This window comes from Cupressus sempervirens, chromosome 4, assembly GCF_028749045.1.
Source record: "Cupressus sempervirens isolate cs-2001-9-10 chromosome 4, ASM2874904v1, whole genome shotgun sequence".
Lineage (NCBI taxonomy): Eukaryota > Viridiplantae > Streptophyta > Pinopsida > Cupressales > Cupressaceae > Cupressus > Cupressus sempervirens.
Window position 1 is genome coordinate 515,860,937 of NC_143121.1, and position 26,802 is coordinate 515,887,738.

Consider the following 26,802-nt stretch of genomic DNA (forward strand, 5'->3'; position numbering starts at 1 on the left):
GCATGTTGTACATCCTTGTGTCTTATCTTCCTTTATTGTATGGCACCTAATATTGATTTTCTATATCTGGTTGATAGAGAATCAATGGATGAAAATTTGATGAGGTACTTCAATTTCTTTGCCCAATCAATCCACCAAATGAACAATAAATAATTTTTGTAAAATTTCTTCATTTCTTTTGAAATATCATAGGAAAGAACAATAAACAAAATAGAAGAATTAAGCAGTAACGAATCAACAAGTCTGAAACCAGTTGATTCAAAATAATATTACAGTCAGATGTGGTTCCCATGATCTTGACCATGGGCCTTATAATAATGAATATCTGTACTGTGATTTGCGTATATCAATATCTAATCTTAGGCCTGAAGTATTGCAATGCAGGTGGTAACATGGCTTATTTGTTCAGTACTGCTGTGACTGTGTAGTGATGTTTGGATGTAATGCAGAGGCCAATCTGATTACTGTCAATGATGTATCAGAGTGTATTGCGTGCTGCCAACCAAGATATCTAATCGATGTCAGTGATATATTCGAGTGTAGCACTACCTACCAAATAGGATATCCGATCACTGTCAATGACATATCATGGTATATCGCATGCTTCCAAACAAGATATCTGATTGCTGCCAATGATATATAAGATGTATTGCTGAGATAGGAGTTGCACCAAATGAAGTATGTTGAGATCATGATTTGTGATTGCAATCAATACAATGTGGATGGGTGAATACCAAAATAACAAGAATTGGAATCGGATCGGAATCAGTAGAGCGAATCGAATCGCGAATCGGTCATGAATTAGAATCGAATCAGCCATGAATCAGAATAGAATCAGCCATGAATCGTCAAATTAAAAAAAACCCTTGAAATTTAGAGATTTTAACAATTTAAAACTTATTTCATACACCGTTTATTGAATATAACTTAAAAACACTATAACATCATCAAATAGAAGTTAACATACATAAACATGCAACATAAATAAAAAATCCATCACATACGTAACTATGTTACACGTAAAATGTAAATTGTAGGCTGTAGCTGAAGTAAATAGAAATCATAGGATCACAATGATTCAAATCATAGAATGTATGTGAAATATCCCAAACCGGGTATTTGCTCGATCTTTCCCCAAAATATATTCAGAACTAAAAATATACAGATGTATTACCAAACACATTAGAAAACCAGTAGATTTACCCAAAGATATTAACCTATTCATTGATAATAAAATTCAAGATTCAGGCATATGAAAATGCTTTACAATTGACAAGATAAAACCGGTAAAAACTCTCATAAAATTCCTCAAAAATATGTTATTGCATTATACAATAGCAATGCAATATTCAACACTAAAAACCCAATCTTAAACATAGATTAATAGTTAGATTGGAACACTGAGAGAAGAACTCGTAAGTGCATATGAAACACCAGAAGTGATGTCTCCCCGGACAATGGGTTTGCATCCACTGTCTGCCGGCACGAGGGGCTACGTCCTCACACTGGCTGAAAGCTGAAGCTTTCTTGAATACTCTCACAAGAGCGAAACTGAAATCTAAATAATAAATCCAAGCATACCAAATGAAAGAGTCTCTTTCCCCTTTATCCTCACAGCTGCAACTCTTCGACTTCCTTCTTGGCTTTTTGTCGTATCTCTCCTTGTCCTTTTTGCCCACTTTATAATATTAAATTGACCTTTTATATTTTGAGTCCACGCTCTCCAAGTCAATTTTAATATTATAAATATTATGCCTTTAATATTTCCAATGTCCCAAAAAGGGACATTACAAATTTCCCCCCCTTAAAATTGCTTGTCCTCAAGCAATCAAGACCAGGATCCTATACGAGTCTGCAGGTAGTCTTGTAGCCCAATCTGAAAACAAATCCAGCGATACTGTGAAGGTGTCAAACTGCAATCCATCCATCAACTAGATCCCTGGGTCCCATGTTAATCCAATTAATGTCACTGCACTTGAGGTCTGTAAAACTCTAAATGTCATCGTATCCAATCTCAAACTAAGTAGAACTGTGAACCAACTCTCAACAAGCCGTAGATACATACGGCCAACACCTGGATCCCAAACACTAATGGCATAACTAGCTGATATGATGAGATAAAAATGTATCCAAAAGTTATGTATACCCCAGTAGGCGGTGATGACCCGTCCTAAATAGATTATGTCGAAAACAAGTTGCCCAAAAGATGAAATCAATACCAAGGGCACATAAAAGATAATACTGCCATCATCACTCTGAAGAATCCCTACATACATAGGAGTCATGAGAAAGAATGAAGCTGAAAAGACATTCCATATGATCAACACATAACTCTCCTCAATCCTCCACTAGGATCTGTTTAATTGCTGAAATAAGAAATCCATGCAACTTATATAAGTTAGAATTCAGAACCATGCAAAGGCTGAACGAAAGAGGGGGAGCACTTCACCACACTAATCCTGTGATCAAGGTTTGCTGTTAAGAACTGTAGTTTGATTTGAATCTTTGAAGTCAAGGTCATCCTCTTCCTGGAAATCAAGAGTAACTCTCTCCTCTACCTCACAAAGTGGGTTATCAGGAAATCCAAACAACATCTACCTCAAACAAAGGGTTCTCTATAAACTGAAAGTGATTTGAAGTTTTGGAACTTGGTTGCTTGGGGCAACTATCCAAATCATACGTTTGCTGAATGCTATCAAGTTCATCAATTACTTCTAGGAAAAATTCCCGTCTCTTTGTATCCTCATGTTCCCTAAAATGATTTGAGCTCCAAATCTGATTTTTCGCTTCTTGAAGGGAAAACTGAGTATTAATCAATGCTTCATGAACATACTTAAGCTCCTTGTTGAGCTCCTTAATCTCATTCCTTTCTTTATTCAATTGGTCGATATAGGATCCAACAGCCTTAGGAGTATAATCCCTATCGAAAAACAAACATAAGTAATCTAATTTCATAGTCTCAAGAGCTGTTTTAATCTCCTGCAAATCAGCAACAAGCCAATCTCCTTCCACTCCCTTTTGAGCCTTCTTGAAGAGATCTTCAACCTTTTTGTGAGTGCTGTCATAACGTACCAAAGAGGTCACAACTATGTCTTCACTAACCTTTAGCTGGTTCTTTAAGGTATACATTTCATTGTTGTCATGTTGATGTGGTTCATCGTCTTGCAGTGTCATCTCAGTTTGCTCCTCCAAATTCATGTCATGGACATTGGAAATATATGGTTCATCACCTCTCTAAAATTCATAGGTATTCTTTCCCTTGTTCTCTTGATTTGTATGCAAAGGCCAAAGTGTTGCCATGTTATCATTTGCATATAAGGGCTCATCATACAAGGACCCCAACTTGCTATTACCTCTTGTGCAACCTATCTCATCAATCTTCCTATCAAAGCTAATGTACAATTCACCAACGAAGAAACTTGCACCCTATGCAACAACTTATGCGTGATCATAAGAAGGTTGCAAATCAATGGTGGTTGACTATTCTTCTTTTTCAAGATCCTCTATGAAATGATTTTGGCCTGCTAGAAATTCTTCATACAAATTTTTGCATTGGTCTTTTTCAAGGAGATCTTAAACCAAATCAAAGTACTTTCTTTTTGCCAGATCTGTCTTATTTTGCTGCTTTAGATGAAGCTTTAAGTAATCGCTGAATGGTAAATTAGACTGAATTTGGGTAGGAATTCTTTATACTCTCCATAATGTCGAGTACTTCTACTCTTATATTGGATTCAGAATTCTCGGCTAATTGCTCTTGTGGCTTCATATTCCTCTTCCTGATTTTATCCAAATCTTTTCCCATTGTTGGATGTTGTTATCTTGTTACTGTAAGTCTGACAAACAACTACATTCTACCCCAGAATTGCCTTCTTCAAATAGTCAAACTATCTTCATTTCTTTATCGATTTATAATATCAATAGGATTTGGTATTTCCTCAAGCTGACTCTCTGAAGTGTCGATTCTCTTCCCAAATTTACAAATCATTCCTTAGAATCAGCAATCCTATGTTGCTAGTATTCCCCATCACAACATCATTTGATTACATATCGTGTTGCCCAATTAATAATCAAATCTTGTGGTTGCTTTAATGATCTCTGTTAGTTTTGTATAACTATCACAGTTAGTAGTTTCAACTGTCCGCTCACGACGTTGCTCCTTACTGGTCTCCATCTTATAGTTGTCACACCCAGCTCTCCTTGTACATCGCACTAGCTACCTGACCATCCTAACATATTGGAATTGTTCCTTGGTATCTCTGTACCTTTTGCGTTGTACCCTATAGATGTCAATCCTTGCAGATAGCAAGAAATGTTCTACATGCAGATCTTCTGTCAGACCTTAGTCACTATAATAGTCAATCTTGTGGATTGGCCTAGTTATTTCAATCAATCTTTGAGAGACTCGAACTACCCGTGCTTCCTAGAGGATGACTATCAAATCTATCTAAATATCTTCTTCTTCTTGTAACCAACTCCCAAACCTTGGCTAAACAACATAATATAAAATGCCAATCAAACCTATAGGGTCAATTCAACAAACTACATGGAACTCCTTTAGTCTGCATCTTTTCAATGGAAGCCACTTTCAACATCTGACTTTAGTCATCTTTTTAAAAAAAAATATTGTTCCAGACAATCAATTAATAATGCTTAGCTTTGCGTAATGAGCACGATTTATCTTCAGGGTCAGTAGGTGGTTGCTTTGCCTCTGAGACAGTTCTGATCCCATATTAGGCTTCTTCTTTCGATAGTTGTTTGAAGATGGTGTGGAGTCTTTTGATTTCAACTTTGAAACCAATTTGTTACTTTTATCCTTTGAATTAACGTCTCCATTTGTTCTACTAGATACTAAAGGTGCTTCTGTAATTTGAGTTGTTTTCTACAGATTGTTGGGCTGCAATTCTTCACAGTGGTTGATACTAAAGGCACTTCTGTAATTTGAGTTGTTTTCTACAGATTGCTAGGCTGCAATTCTTCACAGTGATTGAATACAAAATACTGAAAACCCCCTCAAACACAGTCGAGGTCTATAATACTAAGGTGCATATGTAAGTTAAGCCTCAATTTTTCATAGAAACGACTTCCAACTTTTACGACAATATTTGTTCTCTAAAGTCTCCAAGGACATCTCAAATCATTCCACAGTGTGAATGCACAAAAAGATGACTCTACATAGGAGCAGATTCTGAGGTAATCTGCAGTTTGTAATACTAGTCGCAGTCTCCAAAATATATAAGTTATTATGATTTCTTATAAAACTTTGTCAATACCGATATTTAGTCTCATGATAATGACAAAAACACAAGGTCGCCACAATCACACAAATGCACAGGGTCTCCACACGAGCATAGACCCAACGATATGAATTACTAACGGATTAACAATTGTTATCCTGTCAACATATATTTGTATCCCCTACGCATGTTGATGTGTCTTATCTTGAGACATGTCATTCTACAGAGCCCGTTACTCTCAGCCAAAGTCTATCGATAAGTGTCTTTATCTGTTACTTTCCCACTCCTGTGGACCCCCATGTGGCAGATAAAAAATGAATCGTGGATCCTTTTTAGAAATTGTCAATGATTCACCAGCTGGTCACAATAATTCTTACCATTTCAAAGAATGACGTTACGTACTCACCAGTTACTGAAAGATCCCAAAATTTAAAACAATAAGTATTGAATGATCTTTTACTTGGTGCGACAGTCATTCCTAGTAATGCCCACAATAATCACAGTCACTGACAGAAATTCTTATATTCATTCGAGATTTCAACAGGTGGCATAACGGTTTATTTGCTTCCTCTATAGATGGAGCCTTTTTTTTTCCAGAGGGACGATTAAATTTCCCACTCCTGCCTTCACAACTCTATAGTAGGGTGCCGACCATTGACCAATATGAACATATTATTGTCATAAGTATTTGCCAAAATCCGGATTCTCCAGATCGCTCCCGCTCTTGTATGAATTTTCTATGGTGTAAATGGAATGAACGATCTCTGTGACTTCCTTTGATAGAAAAATATATTTTCGTTGTGCAACTTGACTCTTCTTTTCACCGCTAGAGGCACCCCATATTTCTGAACTTAGATCTTTATAGATAAGGGTCTTTCAACTTTAGCATAAATATCTGGAAATGATAAGCAACCTTCTATAAAAACTTTTGTTTTTCTTCTATATCTTTGGATTGATGAGAATAATCTCCTCTCCTTTGCCACATTCACCGGCAGGAGTGAACACCATGAGCTGAACATTTACTCCTACTTGCGGTGCAGAGAGACCAACTCCATCAGTCTTGTAATTAATGCTCGCTTAATGTTCTGCATGACATCTTGAATCGTGAATAGGCGATCTCTTATAACTTCTTGTTCTATAATCATCTCCCTTTTTCCTCGCTTGTCTAAGATTTCTTGGGTGATTCTACCAGTCAAATGTTCAGAAAGCTTGAAAACAATTTCCTATCTAGCAAGTAACAACCACTTTACTTAAATCACTTGTGTTGACAACCTCCTGACCTCTTGATTCAATATGATACCTAATAGTGTCAGATCTTCATAATCTCTCCTGTGAACAAACTTCAACTCAACCTTGTCGGTTTGCCCAAAAATATATTTATGAAACAAACTGTACTTCTATTATTCCATAAATCTAACCATCTGATAAGAGAAAGGACTGAGGAAAATTCTGATAAACCCCTTCTAAAAATCTCTGATCAAAGCAATTTCACCCTTTATATTTTGTAAAACCTCACAGGCTGGCAAGAAAATTGGCTCTAATACCACAGAAATATCCCAAACTAGGTATTTGCTCGATCTTTCCCCAAAATATATTCAGAAGTAAAAATATGCAGATGTATTACAAAACACAATAGAAAACCAGTAGATTTACCCAAAGATATTAACCTGTTCTTTGATAATAAAATTCAGGATTCAGGCATATGAAAATGCTTTACAATCAACAAGATAAAACCAGTAAAAACTCTCATAAAATTCCTCAAAAACACATTATTGCATTATACAACAGCAATACAATATCTAACACTAAAAATCCAATCTTAAACACAGTTTAATAGTCAAATTGGAACACTAGGCGAAGAACCTGTAAGTGCATACGGAACACTTGAAGTGATGTCTCTCGGGACAATGGGTTTGCGTCCACTGTCTGCTGGCATGAGGGGCTACGTCCTCACATTGGCTGAAAGCTGAAGCTTTCTTGAATACTCTCACAAGAGAGAAATTGAAATCTGAATAATAAATCCAAGCATGTCCAAATGAAAGCCTCTTCTCCTTTTATCCTCAGCTGTGACTCTTCGACTTCCTTCCTGGCTTTTCGTCTTATCTCTTCTTGTCCTTTTCGTCCACTTTATAATATTAAATTGACCTTTTATATTTCGAGTCTACGCTCTCCAAGTCAATTTTAATATTATACATAATGTCTTTAAAATTTCCAATGTCCCAAAAATGGGACATTACAGTATGTAAGATGCAGATCCATAAGACATCAAATCATAAATGTATGTAATAATCTAAGATGAAGATCCATGAAACGTACGTCTATCAATATCTATAAGTAAAATGAAAAAAAAAGGCTCTAGCTCAACCCTCATCATCATCCTCATAATCATCCTCAAGCTCGGCCGCAGCCTCCGAGTATCTAGTTTGCCTTCTACAAAGGTGTCTAAGGTAGGTTTTAGAGGACTGCCGAGCCATAGCCCCCGCATGTAAGATGGGCTCATGAATAACATCACTAGGGTATGTGTCTGTGCGTGTGCGTCTACCAGTGCCTGAATGTGCTCTAGCTACCTCCTTTACTATGGCCATAGCGTCAGCCTCTCTATCCACCTGGTCAACCCACTCATGGTCTTCCTCAGTGAAGATTGGATCCACAGCCTCAGTGCACCACTTTGATTCTCGATCAATCTCCTTTAGAATGATTGGAGAGGAGTTAGCGCCCAAAATCTGTCTGATCCTAAGACGAAGGTTGTAATGAACAAAAACAAGATCATTCAACCTATTTCTCCTCTTTGAGTGGATGTGCTCTAACATGGACTAACAAAGCTCACATCTAGAAGTGCTACATGGCTGACTCAAAATACAAATGGCAATTTTTTGAAGTTTTGGGGTTGTGGGCCCAAACATTTGCCACCATGTATTTGAAATAAAGGAAAACAAAATCAATTAGTCTCATTTACAACTTTAGAATTACATAATCATAAATTAAAATGCACGACTTATAAGTTATAAACTTAAGATTCATGAATATATTATTTTTACCTGGTTGTATTGTTGTTCGAGCATCTATGGCGATCCTGCCAGAGAAAAATGGCCTTTCTTTATTATTGAATTTGTCTAGCTAAATGGTTGCAGCTGCACCATCCTCATCACTACTCAACCTTTGGATCATTGTATATAGGTTGGTGAGAACCTCCTCGTCTGCCTTGAAGTCAGGACGGAAACAAAATGCTGGATTCAAATGGTAAGCTGCTGCATAGATGGGTCGGTGGAGCTGATTCTGCCATCTCCTATTAATGATCTCCCAAATAGGGGCATACTTCTCTTGCACTCCTGCATACTAGGCTCTAATGGTCTCTTTGGACCTATCCATGACCACATATATGTAGCCCATAGAGGGCTTCTCCCCATCAACAGTTTGTAGGAGAGATACAAGGGGCTTAGTGACCTGCATATAATGTAAAAAAAACATTTTGAGTCGAAACTTAAATATGAAATAATAAAATTAAAAGTAAAACTAAATCATTAAGCAATTAAATAATAAATATTAAATACTAAATAGTTAATTGCTAAATGTTAAATTGTAAGAAATTCACCTTAAGGATTTCTTTAGTAGGTTTCCAAAAACCATCATCATCAAAGAAGCAATTCACCACATTTACCCCTGCAGTGGTTGTAGCATGAGGATGTATTCCACTCTCGCCCAACAAACATGCTCCTCGAATCGTCCCTTGACGTCAACAAGGACTGCAATGTGATGAAATTCAAGGCAAACTACGTGATGCCTAGACGAGCTAACTCCTTGCCTCCTGTGTAGCGCCTCATTGTGCTAATGACAAATGAATGGTTGTAGATAAACTTGCATATACTTTTTGCCTGTTCAACACATGATTTGACCCACTCAAGCATGCCAGTTTCCTCCAACATGAGGTCAAGGCAATGTGCCACACAAGGAGACCAATATATGGTGGGGTGCCTCTCCATCAAAAGTTTGCCTACAACAATTTTAAGTTAATTAGAAATTCAAACATGTTAGGAAACTTAGAATTAGAAAAAGTTCAAAATTCAAATAAATTTATTTCCAAAACTTGAAAAGTTAAAAGTTTACCTGTAGCAACATAACTTGCTGCATTATCTGTCACCACCTGCACCACATGTTGTTCCCCTACCTCTGCTATGACTTCCTCAATAACCTCACATAAGTATGTGCTGTTTTTTATATGAGCGGAAGCATCAATGGATTTGAGGAACATGGTATATCCTACAAAACAATATGAATTATCATGGATCATCAACTGATCAAAATTTGAAATATTCAATCATGATTCACAATTCACAATGCATGTAGGAAAGTATGATGATCAATCACTTCCACAGGAAACAAGAAAATTGAGGAGTGTTCTATTCTTCCTATTCGTCTAAACATCAGTCATGATGGTGCAACCCTTTTCGATCCTTTCCTTTCGTTGGTCCTCAAGCTCAACCTTCATATCCTCTACCATTTCATCTAAGAGATATCCACTCAACTCAACCTCAGTTGAGGCTTTAAACCTTAGACCACAATTAGCAACTACATCTATCATGCTTTACCAATAAGGAGCCCCATCACAAACATATTGTGATTAGAAATTTACATGACAAATCATTATGTAAGCTTGTAAAGTGATCTATGATTAATCAATGAATCATAAAACAAGTAGATAAAATAAAAATTTTACTTTAACTTCAAAGAAAACAAATAAAAAAGAATCAATTACTTGACTACAACAAATGAAATGTTGCAAAAGTACGAAAATTTGCAAATTTCTTTTCTGACAACATCATGAATTTTCTTGTTCAAACCCATGCCCTCAAGTTTGGGTTGTGAGCCAGGAGTAGTGCGGGGCACAAAGTAACTATCCAATATGTTCTTCCAAATTCTAGGTTGCAATAGGTTGGACTCAATCTCAGTATAAGACCGACTAGCACTAGCACTAGCACAAGCACTAGAACTAGGACGAAAATGAGGCCTGGAAGAACCCTCTCCAACACAACCTACGGATGCGGATGCAAATGCGAGTATGGGAGCATGGGAGCCAATAGCCCTTAACCCTTCAAGTTGCCTTTTCTTATTCAATTTTTCTTGTTCATATTTTTCTAATGCTACTAAACAAGTGAGGTTTGCCTTAGCAGTTTATTGAGTGCAAATTGTAATATCATGTCCAGGTATAGCAACAATGTGGTATTTGAATCTATAAATACCACCAGAATTTATTTCTTTACAATACATACATTTTATTTGAAATTTGGTTCTTCTAGGAAAGTCTTTGGTATATTTCCAACATTCATCCTTTTTATTGGAAAATGAAAGTTAAGGCTGGTGCAATAAGAAAATTGAAGTAAGACCTCAAAGTTTGAAACTAATAAACAAAAGTTACAAAACAACAAACCCTACTTTGCAATTTAGTAAAACTAAAAAACATTCAAGATTTGCAAATGAAAATTGAAAAAATTTAACAAAAAATGCATAAGACGCTAACATGCAAAAAAAAATCAACACTTACCTTTTGGAAATGAGTTGACGAATGTTGCTATTGACTCCTTATTCTCACAATGCAATCTTATGGCCTCCCCAAATGGACTTTTAATCCTTTTGGTGCTCTTCCTTCTTGCTGGTTACAAACCTGTGATTTTGCTTTTCTCTTCTTCTCTCTCACTTTTCCTCTCTTCTACTCATGCTAAACAATTAGAAGGGCCTTTAGTGTTAAAACAAAGAGGAAAGGCAAAAAAAAAGATTAAAAGTTTTCATTAAAAAATGAGTTCACTTTTTGGCTTGCTGCGTGACCGATTCATGTGATTTTTTGCATGAATTGTATGAATCGGGATTCATGACAAAAAATTGGTGATTCAATTCATCGGCTCCAAAAAAATCGCCATGCATGAATCAAATCACCAAACTGGTGATTCTGACAATTTTAGGGCGATACTCAGAACTCTGGTGAATACCATTGAGAAATCGCTGATGTATATTCAATTTTTGTGATGTTGTTCAAACTCTAGCTATTGTACATAGGTATCACCAAACTATGGTAACAATGTTTCCTTGAAGTGCTGGCCCGAACTAGTGCAGTGATCACTACTATTGTCTTGGCCCAAACTGTAATGATGTCACCTTCATAGACTATGTTTGCTGCCAACAATGCCAAAGGATGAAAGCACATATCAAAATGTCAATGAATGTCACTGTGAAGAGTCACTGATCTGCAAAAAAGGTAGTTAGGATTTGCAATCAAATTCCAAGCTTGTAGGCTTTAATGATGTTGCTGGTCTTTGATCTGCAAGCAAGGTGCTAAGATTAGTCCAATTAGGTCATGAAGTGACTTGACCTAATTTAATTATTGAATAAATTAGTTGACTAGAGAGGATGTCTCATCTTTGAAACTGCAACCCCAATTTGAATTCCCAAATAAGAATCTCAAATACAAGATGTAATCATGATGTGGTGATAATGATCTTCCAATAAGTACAATTAAATATGAAATTATAACATTTGCTAAGCAAGGAGTCGACTAACCCAAATGGGCAGCACAAACATAAAATTATAATTAAATCCTACTTAAGCCAAGAGGGCGCACTAGTGTGCCTCCTTGAAAGGGTAGTTATCTCCTAATAGATCAAAAGAGCTAATAGCAATTTGAAATTGGTCTAGCTAAAGAGGGACATGACTATTGTTATATGAAGGCTAATTTAACTTAGAGGTTAATTTGTTACCACTTTTATCCATGTAGTTTAATTGTAAATAATTCAACAGAGGTTTGGGGGTAGTGTCCCCAATACAGGGTCAAGGGGCAGCGCCCTCTGCAGGGGTTTTCAGGGGAAAACCCTCGAAAGCTCAAACAAATTTTATTGTTGTACTAAGGTGTTAGGAGTTAATCTGTATTGATTAGATGTTCTAACCCTTTTTTGTAACTAACACAAGTCTTGATAAAATTGCTTAGGGCTAGGGTTTTTCATGTAAGAACTTAGTAGCATTTTATAGTAGTATTTAGTTTTGAAGGTTTGCTGATTGTAATTGGTTCGATTTGTTGGATAATAATATTCGACTCTATTTGGTGGACGTAGCTCGAGATTAGATGAACCATGTTAAATTCCTTATATCTTGTTTCCATTTTTCTGAGTGTTTAGTCCTTGGTTTTTGTCTTCTAATCCTAATAATGACATATACATTCAAATCAACAATCTTAATTTTTAAAATAGGTTGATCCAATGAAATAAAACTTTTGCAAGGAAAAATATATATAATTTGTATGGATTAATGACAATTTTTGAGTGTTCATTTTCATTTTATTTTTCCATGTTTATTGATGCCCTGAAATCAATAGTGGTTTTAGAAGCCTAGTAAGACTTGCAACTGAAAGATCAAAAATATCAATGTTCAGACAGAAGAGATAAAAGTTAGGGAGTAATTTGATACTAGTCATATCCCTGTATATGTTTGTGTCAAAGGTGAAGTTATTTTTAAAGGTTTAAAAATGTAGAGGAGACTTTTAATTTATTGATGTTTGATAAAATATAGGAGGATTACTTACTTATTGAAGGTTCTCAAAATACAAAAGAAACACTTGACATTGTACAATACAACCTATGAATACAACAAGATAGTACCAACAGTAAAGATGACCTAAACTATGGTTTTCAAACTTGCTAAAGACATTTTGGATTTTTTGTTTGGCAAGTATTCAACATGTTAAGTCATGGGTCATTTGCAAATATGTATGTGATGATTTTTGGCATCAAATCTTTGCGAGTAATTGCAAATATGTAGTGAGTCCTTGCACATATATGATGAGTCCAATTCCAAAATGAGTTGGATGTGGCTTTCGTAGGTGGACATAGGAACATATGGAAATTATGCTTAAAAACTTATTCTCAAACCCCCATGACCATACGTCTTCCTCACAATTTTTTGTTGTATCTTTTGATCATAGTCAAGTGAATTTGAGTCTATTTGAAGAGCAGATTTGGTGAATTTTGAGTTTCTAGGTATGGCTTGTTCTAGAATGTTAATTTGATGTTTGTTAACATTATTTTACTATCATACATGCAATGAATTCAATTTGTGTATTCAAACATGTTGTAGGTTAGGTATGGTGGCAATATGCTTATTTTTAGGCTGACCATCAATAAGTAGAAATCACTCATTGGAAGCTACGACTTTATTTGGAAATATGCTGTAATGGGACAGCTATTAGAGAGTGTGATTTGTCTTTAATGCTCAATGAAGAAAATGGATGTATCAACATTCTTAGGTCCCATATTGTATACATCACTTATAATGATACCAAGCTGTGTGGGAAATCTATGAAAGAGGAAAACTAAGAGATGCAAACAATTCTTGTATTATACGGATGAATTTAAATTAGAGAGAGTGAGGATACACTATACCATTTTATTAGCCGTTAATCTTGACATGCTCATGGGTATGGAGTTAAATATGCTAGGCATTGTGGGCTTTAGTTGTGGTCCATGCATATGAGGCTCATCCACCTCATCCAATTCAAGAAAAGACTCATACAAGGATTATTTGTACCCAAAAATGTAGTTGGAGTACCACCTTCATTACAGAATATAGGGTGGAAGGAGGAGTTGCATCAAGAAGAAAATAAGGCATATGCAAATATTGGTTTTATAGCTAAAATCTCTTAAACTTGGTGAAGAGATTGTGTAGGCAGAATTTGGTGACAACATTGATAGTTGCAAGGAAAGGGCTAAAGTTATACTCTCTAAGAGACTTAAGTGATACTTGTTGCTCTAGTATGCTATCATATGTGCAAAGTATTTTGGAAGAACATAAGAGGTAGTAGTGAAAGCTTGAATTCACCATCTTTCAAATGGCTGTATAAGATAAAATAACCAGACACTCATTAATTTCTAGGCAGCTTCAAATGGTAAGATGATTTCTTGAAGGCTGTTGGTGCCTCCTACAAAATAAGAGGAAATAACCCTACTCTGATAAATTTCTTGAGTCAAGGACTATTAGACTCCACATCTTCTAATAGGAATGATGGAGAGAGGATTGCAAAGATAATGTTTTTGCGGAGAGATTTGTATAGACAATCAAGGTAATTTCAATACTTGTTTTATAAAATTGAATACCTTATTGTCAGTTTTAATTTTTTTTTCCTTTCATTTTAAGTAACTTAATCTGTTTGTACTTGTAAGTGTCCATGTCTTTGGTGAGGGATTTTTGTTGACAAATGTAGACCAAAACCCAGTGGGATACAATTATGAGGTCATGATAGTTTTAGAAAGCGCAATCCAAAACTATTATAGGGCGATGGAGATTGACTTGATGTTGTTTGGGAGATTATTGATCTACAAGTGAAAAATCAACTCTACTATCTCATTTATATGCCAGGGTACTGCATTATCCTAATTATTTTTTACTTCGATAGTTTCATTGATCTAATGGAGACATTAATGCATGTGCAAGATATGAAGGGACTCTCAACATGCATAGAGAGGATAGAATCCAAGAATGAGATGTGGGACTTCATTATTTTGGAGTTGTCAAATTAGAATCAAGCTAGGGGAGTGTTGATGTGAGCTTTGTTCCACTACAACATACAAAATTGAAAACTTAATGTCTCGAGGTGAAAAACTAAATACTCAATCCTCTCTTGAATAAGGTCACTTCTTATACTAAGCTTGCAAGGTAATATCATGAAACAATCTCAAGGTTCCTTCTATGGTGGATAATTGCTTTGTTGAAATGATGTGATTTTCTGGTTGTAACAAAGGGTCTTGAGCTTATCCATAAAATGGATATCAACTTGATTTTTACTTCCTTTAAACTCTTCTACACAAATTAGTTCTTGCAAAGGAAATAAAGGCTATCTAATTTTAAGAGTGCAAGACAGCGTTGATGATGGGGTGAGCCTCTAACCAATCCTTGCTTCACCAAATCAATTAGGCATAGGAGGGTGCTATCTTCTATGAACGCAAGAATGATTTTTACATTGGCAATATTCATCCAAATACCTTATGAAGGCATAATCTAAATGAACATCTCCAATAGAAGTTAAGCATTTGCATTTGAGACCCATACAAACATTACACAATCATTACTTATAATCAGTCTGTAACAAAATGTCTAACTCTAGACACTGGCTTCATCTTTAATCACCATTTTGTTGAGCACAACGAATAGACTGAGAGGGAGAAGGTTGGGGGGGGGAGTGAGGGTGTGGGGTGGAGGGTGAATCAGTATATTAACAATTTTGCCAGTTAAAACTTTTATCCAAACAATTAACTTCAAATGCCGAAATGAACAATTATGCACATAACACAATAACACAATATTTACGTGGAAATCCAATGCAGGAGAAAACCATGACAATAAATGCTTTTATATAAACTTATTATTTTACAAATTAGTTTGTAGGTTCCAACCTACTAGAGGCTACAACCTCTGTTTATGAACACCGACTCACTGGAAGCTGTGACTCCCACACTTCGCAGGCTCCAATCCACTGGAAGCACCAACCCCCACTTTGTCTTCATGAGCACCGACCCACTAAGCACAAACTTGTTTTCCGCCTTGAGAATGTTGCTTTCTTCAACTGATGATGGACAATCAAATCTCTACTTCAAATCTGCACATCCTTTGTATACTTTGCTTCTGTTTCTTCTATATCTGCATATATGTCTCATAAATATATCTTTTATATCTGTCCACAATCTGGATGATATTATACTTCTTTTTATCTCATCTATTCAACATTTATTATATGTCAGATTTAAATCTGAAATATTTATTTCTTTATTTTCACTCTTCTTATTCTTCTTACATTCACACTTATCTTTGACTCAGATGTATCACTTTCAATACTCCTTTCTTCAATGCTATTTTTCTTTTCTGCTCTATTTCTTCTCTTTATATATTCTTCTTTCAACAAACTCTTCCGTCACTTCCTTTTATTATCTTCTTTTCACTTCACACTTATTTTCAAACAATACAATTGTTCTTTATATCTTGTTTGTTTCAATAAAAGTCACTTCTCTTGACTGAAGAGATGTCTCATTAGAATTTCAACTTTTAGTTTATAACAATGCCTCTTCATTTAATCGTATCATTCTTCTTTATTATAGGGCTTTAAGAAACTAAAACTAACACCGCCCCTCTTGATAATTTTGTAATCGCACCATTATTTCTGTACAGTATTTTTGTCTCCATTTTCAATGTCGCTGCTTCATAAGATCTTGACTTAAATATTATCGGGCTCCTCTGAATAGTTAATCTTTTCACACTTCACATACACATGAGCTTTATTACTTCAAGAAAAACTTCCATCGATATTTATGTGTTTCTGATTTAAAATTTACTGCTTATATTTGTGACGTGGAACTCCTGTACGCTCACTTGTCTGTGTGGATCTTTGTTCAAATCGTTGCATCCTTTATACCTGTCGTCTTTTGTTGCTTTCATCATGATAAATATAAATCATATCTTTTGACGAGATTGGTCTTATACTGTCAACTCTTCCTCAACCATACTTATGTAACTGTTAACGTGGCATCTTCAGAATTAGCTTTGTTTTTGTCTTCATTGAAACTTTATCCTACACAGGTATCTTTATTTGCAGCCAGTAGTGTTTGTGGCTAAATTATTTCTGTCAGATATTCGTCGCTGTTATCTTTACATCTGTAGACTCTATTGCTAACGTGGATAATTATTTTCTCCACTTACAAACGCTTTAGGTTTGTCTCATCACTGCACAAACTTTTTCTCTCTCCTTAAACAGATTTCTTTATTGTTGCTGTTTTGACCATTTATATGACCAATGACTCGTACTTCTGACTCATCCAAACACGAATGTTGTGTGTGATTATTTATTGTTTTTAATGAATAAGACAATTTTGTCTTGTTATGGAGAGTGCTCAAAACAGAGCGCATCTTCTTTAGCCCCTTTTTAATTGTTGACCTGTCATTAGAGTAAGACAAGAATTTGTCTTATTTATTTTGTCTCTTGTGATTCTGTCTTTTCTTTGCAAAATTGGTCGCTGGCTTTGGTAAGAAATAACTCTTGCTTCTATTTATCTTATCCTATTTCTTTCTCATATTGTTGTATTCTCTGACACACAATCATTCTCTACTACTACTGTATATGCTCCCATGTTGCTGTGTGCTGCGTGCTGCCTTGACATTCATAATGACTGTATACAAGTTGTATTGTATAAGTGTATATGCTTGATCATTCTTCAAGAGACAGCTGAATATATCTATTAACTCTACTCCCTTGCTTATTGTCTTGTGGTTATATATTGTTGCTGGTGCATGTGGTTCTGGTTAAGGTGTCTTTGTAAATATCTACCACATCTTTATCTTCCATTATATATATTCCGCAGACATATTAATATTTGAATCATTAGGAAGTTAAATGGTTCATCTACTTGACATCAATGACAATCTTCATCACATTGAACAATGCCTTCCATAAGCATGAAATGAAATCTTAATCTAAGCGAGAGATGCAAAGAACCATGCAATATTACAACATGATTATATATATCCACCATGAAAACCAACAATGAACAAAGAGCATCTTTGGTAACAATTCTTTAACATGACTCCCTTTAAAATGATGTAAACAATCCTTTATATAGGGGCTCAATGGCAATGAATGACCAAGATTAATTTGAAATTAAGGATCGAGATTAATCCACATAAGCTCTAATTAGCGTTTCCATAACAATAGCTACAAATATTAACCTTGCATCCAATTACAATTAGGCACCGCCATGTGGGCTAATAGAAAATTTAGATTGCCTTCATGGCCAATAAGAAAATCAAATAGGCGTAAGCACTTGATAAGATGCACCAACAAATGGGCTAATGAAAATATCACAATGTTTTGTAATCCAATGAGAAGAGAGGTTATGTAGAAGCTTGCAAAAGAAAACTTGTAGACAAAGCCACCACTAATTGAACCAATACATGATGCGACTTGTATTTACACCATGTCATCTCCAAGAATATTCTTTTCTTTATCCCTTTTCTTGCTTGGCAGATTCAATGAATCTGGACACATGAAGCCCTTCCATATGTCACTTCGCATGATCTTATTGGTTGAGGATATGGCTGCCACCTCAGCATACTCATCCTATGAACTTAATAGATACCCCTTATTTGATGATGAGAAATCATTGTTAAGCCTTCAGTTGTGATGGTTCATATTCTTTAATAGTTTTATCTTCATATTTTCTTTTCCACCCTATAGAAATCTTCTCATGACCATTACTTGAATCTGCTTGTTTTGAATTCTTGATGTCATCTTCAGGTCTTGCCCTTGGTTTGGTGCTTGTAGAAATGTTTCACGTAGCACAACTATTTAATTGAACATGTATTTCTGGAGGAAATTCAAGTTTACCATAATACCTTCCTTTGGCATGTAGACTTAGTCATGATTTTGTACTTGTACTTTGAATTCCATCTTAAATGTTGCCATCAAGTTTGCACTTCTTCCTTGATCTCCATCCTTCCTTGGCCTTAGATTTTGAACTTTCAACATCTTTAGCCTTGGTTGCTATCATCTTGCCATCGTGCAATCTGCCATACACCTTTACATTAGATTATTTATATTTCAAATTAAAGTTCACATCAGGAAAAGCTCAACAACTTAAGTAATGGGCTGTGCTTCTTTATATTAAAGACTGAGCCATGACCCCAAATCTGAAACATATTATGCTCATAAATAATAAAGTTTACAGCCCTCCCTTTCAATAGTAATTCAAATTAAAAGTCATATGTGCATTGGAAAATAACAGCCTTGAATGCCATGTGAAACATTCAATAAGCATCATCATTTGCCTCGCCTCACTGTTGCTGAAAACAAAAATCTGAGTTTCAAATCAAAATCTGAAACTAAAATTAAGTTTCTTAAGCTTCCAATGTCCTTGCCAAATCAGTTTTTCAATTAGTCTTTGAACTCCATTTCAGATTTCAATGACATGGCTAAACATTTTTATTTTCAATAAGCAATTTGCTGCTGCAAATATCCAGATGTTACTCAAAACACTTTGCTCCCAATTAGGCTCAATTTGTTCTTTGTGTGAAATAACTTGGAATGGTGAGTGTTGAAAGGTTTTTGCCCTTCTACTTATATGCTTCAACCCCCCAAAAGACGTGTCTTTCTTCCTAGCTGACTTGGTTTTTGGCATTAAATCCATGCTTATGCAATTTATTTCATGGCCATCAGGATTAAATAAGTGGCAGTCTGCAATGATTTCAGATTCCATTATAATTAGATTGGCCTTCAAAATGAATTTGAATTCCATAACATAGGATTGATGGCATTAAATTTGACTTCAGATTTCATCAATATTAAAGTCATTATCATCCATGTTGGATTTGATTTTCCTTTATATCAAAATTGTGGCTCTTGCTATTAAATCCAAACCTTACCCAAATCAGATTTATGGCCATTAACATTAAGTTTGGGTCTGTGTAAGTATTAAATTGCAGCCCATTGGTCATTCAAACCACTCTCCAATCAAATCGGTGGTCATTCAAATGGTACCTTTTTAAAAATGTTATCACATATTGGATACATGGCGATCGCATAGATATTTGAATTTCTCCAGTTAGATTGGTTCCTCTGCAAATTAGGGTCATTAGAGTTGAATTGGGTGATTTGAAATCGCTCCCATTTAAAATTTTGATGCATCATTGGATAAATGCTATCAAGCATTAAATGGCCTTATGAAACATTGAATTAGTAGGCCCACTTTCATTTGTAATCATTATCCATCAATACTGAAACTGCAGCCCTTTACATGGACTCAAACCTCATCATTGGGGTTTGAAATAAGCCTCAAAATCATAGCATTTTATGCCAGCTCCATCTTCATTTAAATTGGATCACTCGAATATTGATCTCATATGATTTATTAAAAGACCCCTTGAATTACAACCACCCTCACCCATTTGCGAAATCGAGATTTTATTATTAAATTTGATCTCCACATTGACTATTAGACTTCCTCACATTAAATTCGAGTTCTAAAGCCATTGCAAGTTATTGTTTTTTGAGCCTCATTCATTAATTATTGCGCCCTCCGTGAGATCAAACTTTGCCATTGAAATTTGAGCATGTTTCACAATCCCCCAATAATTTTCACGATTTCAAAGTATTTTGATAAATTTGGGGAGAAGTAGAATGGTTTTGTGTTGAGATGCTTATTAATCTTAGATTGGAAACCACTATCTACATAGGCAAAACCATCAAACATCAAGTGGAAACCACTAGTGACTTAGGCACAAATTAATATCCCTAAAATCCCAAAAGTGGAAACCACTATACACTTAGGCAAAACCATAAAACTCTAAGTGGAAACCACTAGAGAGTTAGACAAAACTATTAATCAACAAGTAGAAACCACTACCGACTTAGGCAAGACCTCTATGCATGAAGTGGAAACAACTCATGACTTAGGCCAAATTATACAATTATTTGATGTAAATCAGGGGCAACTTAGGCAAGATGCAACCAATGTGCAATGGAAATCAAGGGTGACTTAAACAAGTACATTGAATGCATACAACTTGAAGTGGAAATGGACATGGAATGAGGAAAGTGTGTGTAAAGTGAAGTGGAAATCACCATGCACTTGAGTGTCTTTTAATATTTTTGACTCAATTTTATATTTATTTAGTAAGTAACAGTTTTTGGAAGTGATTGTGTTGGAGTTTTTGCATCAATGTTTTGGATCACACTCTGTGATCCATCATCACGACAAAAGAGATTTGAAGGATAAATTAGTACATAGGGTCTACAATCTATGTACTAATTTATCCTTAAGCTCTCTTTTGTCTTGATGATGGATCACAGAGTGTGATCCGAAACGTTGATGCAAAAACTCCAACACAATCACTTCAAGAAACTGTTACTTACTACATGATGGATTGTGGAAAATTGATGCCTTTAATTTATATTTATTTCTTAATCTTCACACTTAGCCGAGTTTTGCCTTTTTTTGTAACTTGACTTTTAGAAGGCTAGCAAAATTTTAAATTGTTGCTAAGATCACTCTACCACCTAAACTTAGAAGCAAAAGAGGGGGTCCCCTTATATTTTTGGCTTAGTTTTATATTTATTTCTTAATCTTCACACTTAGCCAAGTTTTGCCTCTCTTTGTAACTTGACTTTTAGAAGGCTAGCAAAATTTTAAATTGTTGCTAAGATCACTCTACGACCTAAACTTAGAAGCAAAAGAGGGTGTCCCCATTTGCAATGGGGGATGGTGTGAAAACCTCACAACAACGAGGCTCTTTTTTCTAGCACTAACTTCTTGAGGGGTATCCATTGTGACACCAAGTAATGAAAAATTGAGTTTGGCTTATATATTCCAAATTACAATTATTAATATTGTTTACTTTCAAAGTTTTGATTACCTTATACGTAGATTTTTAGTGGGAAGATTTTGGTGGAGGTACTCCCAATCTTCAAAAGCTAGTCCTTTGAGTTTTGTTTCATCCTAGTAGTGCTTTTGGATGTGAGTGCAACTAAAATTTGTTTTATCCCATTCACTTGAAGATGCACAATTAGTTGATGTTATGTCCCCTTTCTAAGCCAGTCTGGCTTGGAGAGTCCATTATTTAATTTCCCATTAAATAAAATAAGGGCCTTTTGAATTGACAATCAAAATTAATATTTTATTTTTTTGAAGTTTCCAAACGTTTAATATATTATTTTATTTGCAACATCTTATTCAAAATATTGGAATGAACTTAATATTAAAATTGGAAAATATCTTTATTTCTAAAATATTCTTTTTCTACAAAGTCACCCAATTCTAAGATTGGTCTTCATTGAGGATCTCACTAATTTACATGAATTGAGAAGGTCACTTGACTCTTCTATGTCCATCCGAGGTATATCAATCGCACTACCAAAAATGGTGCTCTTAGTCTTCCATCTAGAGCCTTTAAATCCAAGTAACTCCTCACTAATATTTAGATATGAAAATGTTAATCAATCCATAATTTTCCATCCATCCCCAAAACCATTTAAATATTATCAATTTGTTCCTACTTAATTACTGCAATTAACTTAATTTTTTTTGTATCATAAATTTACAATAATTAATCATATTATATCACCTTTTGAATACATGAGGCAATAATAATTAGTCATTTCTAATTCCCCTTTAAGCTATATTTTAACCTTCAGGAAATCAAATAATTTTCAATCTCAGACTTGTAAAAATTGGATATGGCATTGACTTAGAAGTGCACCACAATTCAGAGTGTTTCCTTCACTAAATTTACAAGTAGGAGTTTCATGTTTGGATGACTAACTGACCTTCTTGTAGTTTGTAGCAACTTGACCAAATCTATTGTAGGTTTTGCATGGTATAGCCACTAAAAATGGAAGACATCATTAGCTCTTCACTTGATTTTACTCGATTGTTCCTTTAAGCTACCAAGACTAGTCTTGTCACATTTTTGGATTTGATAACCACTTCATATTAGCAAAATAATTTGAATTTAAATACATAATATTTATCATGCTTCTCAATCACCTTTATCAACTAAATGGCCACTTTTAAGTAACATGCCAACTTAAGGGGCATTTTGCTATCATGCTTTTACCCTTTATTTTTTTGGGTAGATATTTTGAGTTACCCCCTAGACATAATGGTGCTTTATAAAGATTTTTAGCTTTGTCTCCTCTTTTGCTTGTCACACTTTTAACCATTGTTGTCACCTTGTCAAACATTCTCCCTAGCCTAGCCATTTTGAATGAATAGACTAAATTAACGATTTGAACTCGTTGATGCTTGTCCCAATTTTAGCTTTCTTTGACAGCTCAAATTTTCACTTTTACTTTGGTGTTGGGGTTGTCATATAGTCCCCAATGAGATATTGTCTTTGATCTCATGAAGTGTCATCAATTGTCAAAGATTGAATATTTATGTATGTTTTTCTTCATCCATCAATAATCTAGGAACGATGGTTAGAAAACAACATAGCCCACTGTCTTAAAACTTGACAAATTTTTAAGAATCACCTTGATTAAAATTAACCATCATGTTTCTTATTTCTTGTAGGGTGTGGGATAGCATTAGGGAAATAATATAATAGTAACATTTGAAGTTGTCTTACTAAGTTTACTTTTTTAATATAATAAATGTCAACTTATGTAGTAGAATTATTTTATTAATGCAGGCCTAATGTAATATTTTATTAAAAAATGTTTATATTACATACTGTAAACAACAACTACTATCAAAACCTACTGAAATTTAGAACTGAACTCACCAAGAACATTGGAACCCTCCCTACGCTTAAGGAAACCTATGGAAAACTCTTAAAATTGGCTAATGCTCGCAAAATAGGATGGCGTAAAAATGGCGACACTATAGGTTGATACAAAAAATAACATTGGTACTTGGAGAATATTGGGGAACTTGGAGGCCCGACTTGACATAGATTTTGATAATCATATAATACCCATTATGGTGTAAAGGTGCAACACAAGTTCACATTTTTAAACTTTTAAGGTGGTAGTGAGTTTTGTGAGGGTGTGGTGGCCTAATGGGCTTGAAACTACAAGGGATTTAGAACATTCTTTGGTGAATTTGTTCGTAATTTTTTATTATGCTTTTGCTTGGTTGCTTTCATTGTTACCCCCTTGTGTCATCTCTAGCATATTGAAAACATCTTGCGCTTTGGACGAACAATCCCAATGCTATTCTTGCATAATACAACTCTCTTACTCCACATTACTATTACATATAACTTGTGTATCCATTATTTGAGCTCTTGTAAGCTTTACCTTTTCTTTTAAAACATTTTAACTGTAGCATTCTTTTGATAATTTTTTTATTGAAATCTAGATATTACTTTGAAGATTTTAGATGTTTCATTAGCTAGCATGCAACACTTGTATTTGTTTGTAGAAAGCTGAAAATTAAAAAGACTAGGTTCTTCCCTGTCTTGTTAATGTCATCATGAAATTTGAGTATAATTTGTGCTATGAATGAACTTAGGCTGGTTTAAATTTTGTGTCTTATTGTATGTATTAGTTATTGAATTTCAAGTACTTAGATTGGACTTTTAGAGGTCTGTTTTACTTTGAGCATAAACTTCTTTTCATATTTTCCTGTTGTTCCTAGTCTATCTTTTCTAGCCTTTCTTCTAATAACATTGCTCTAGCGTGTCTTATTTTTTTGCCATTTCTACCCAATAATTTAATGAATATCCATGGTTAGGATTAGCCACATGGGGATATGAATAATTTAATAAGTTTAGTCCTAGAAACAATTCATGATTGCAATTTTTGTTTATTAAAACTTTGAACTCATTTTGGTCTTTGAATTGTTTTAAAGTTTAATTTCAATCTATATGAAAAAAATTGGTAAAATGGTTTAACAATTCAACTCTACACATAATTTTGAAAAAATGATGTAAATTTTTAATGTTTGATAAATTTGCCAAGTTATTGTCAAGTTATTGACCTAGTTTTTGTTGAGTCAAAAAATTTACGAGTTATTGTCGAGTTTGTGTTTTAACTATGCTTACAATGTAAGTATCTTTTAAAGTGAAGCTATAAAATATGTTTGTTCAAAACCTAATGGAATATTACTTACTTATTGGGTTTCATCAACAGAGTTTGAGAATCAATTACATAAAAGTCGCTTTCAGATCGAAAATAGGTGCACTACTAGTGCTGCTAGTGATATGGATGATGAAGATCGTGTCATGGACACTGTAGGTGCCATTTGTGTAGATGCATTAGGGAACATATCTTCTGGGGCATCAAGTGGTGGAATAGCAATGAAGGTGAGATTCATTTGCCAATTTAAATTTTAGTGTTTTACCTTGTTGATTGTTATTCCTTTTTGTTAAGTTTTAGGAGGATTGCCACAAATGTCATAGCATTGTTTGTGTATTCTCTGTGATTCAACTTTCAAATGCAACAATCTCCCTTGCATATATATTGGGAACTAGACAAGGAGAGAGGCATGTCCCTTTATGGGACATGTCTATATATTATGGTGAGATTAATATAATACTAATTGATTATGTAATCATATATATATATATATATATTACTCCTAATAGATTTTTAGACATATACCTATATATAGTGTATCTCACATAAGATATATATATCTTCAATTTTTTAATCTCATAAGATTTATTCCAAAGAAGCTACAAAACATCAACACTCCATTTTAGCTAGGAAGGATAAACACAGGATAGATATTACATTGTTGGTAATATTAGGAATGACAAATTCTAAGGATATCTTTGATCAGATGATCTCCACTATTTTGATATCATGAGTATTCCTGAATATCAACACATGATATTCAACAAATACTCCGAGTAATGCCCTATTGAATATCAACACATGATATTCACCAAGTACTCAGTAATAAGGTAATGGCCTCTTGAATGTCACATCACATGATACTCACCAAGTACCTATGATGTCTCTATACAAACAATTCATAGACCGTCAATTGAATTACATCTAACACTTAGTTCTTGATTTACAAGACATAATCTATCATGATTTGTTTAAAGTTTAAACATTGTATAAAAATGTATATCATGGTAGAAAGATTTAAATTATTGTAAGGCCATCACCTTTCAATAACTTCTACTCTACAAGTGATAATCATTTGGAAGTTGTCAATTGCTCATGATGTATATAGGGGGCAGGCACATACACATGTCATCAAAAGTTTACATGAAGTCACCACGATGTCATGTGTTGTTGTCATGACATCCACCATCAACCATATCAAAGAATAAGGTTTTCACCACAAACTTATCACTCATAGAGAAACATGTATTACGAGGGATTGCACTTGGAACTTCTTCACGAAGAAACACCAACCTTTTGAGCTCCTTGTCAAGGTTACTTCTAATAAAGTGTCAAAACTTCCTCTTAATTTGATATCAACTTTTGAGCTCCTCATCCAAAGCTACCTTTGATGAAGTGTTAGACTCCCTCTTAATTTGATAGATCAATCTTCTGAGCTCCTCATTCAAAGCCAGACTCTCTTTAAATAAATATGATCAGGATCCTCAAAAATTAACTGAAACATATCCTTTATTTGCTCCCTCTCTTTGTCGAAGATTTCCTGTGATGAAATGTCAAGCTCCCTCTTGTTATAGAAGGATAGTCGTAATCTTAACCATTAAAGATATTCGCTTCAAGAGCCTCACTTTATCCAACGTGATCATTGGATGATGTGATGTTCCATTTATTACTGACACGCTTTTACAAGGAATGACTACCAATCCTTTGCTGAAAACAACAATAGAATGATGGTATGTTGGTGTCTGATGACAGCGAACTAGATGGATGTTAGTTGGTGATGACGGCATGCAGCAAGAGGCTTCAATAGTGGCCGTACGATATCAGAGATAGGGTTGTATAGTGTTTGGGGAATATGGGAGGGACAACCAAGAGGCCGTATGGTTAAAGGGGCAGCCACACGGTGAAGGGGAGGGTGATGTATGATGGTGATGGGTAGATAGGAGTGCGTACTGTATGGTAGTCCGTACGGGAGTA

General features: G+C 34.8%; 1 protein-coding gene across 1 annotated transcript in view; it reads left to right on the plus strand.

Moving 5' to 3' along the window:
- The window catches only part of LOC149562196 (N-terminal nucleophile aminohydrolases (Ntn hydrolases) superfamily protein), a 203,421-nt gene that overhangs the window by 124,275 nt on the left and 52,344 nt on the right, over window positions 1-26,802 (plus strand). The window contains exon 7 of the mRNA XM_089825739.1: window positions 24,883-25,055. Within this exon, the coding sequence (XP_089681865.1) occupies window positions 24,883-25,055 (173 nt within the window). The remainder of the gene's footprint in view (window positions 1-24,882; window positions 25,056-26,802) is intronic.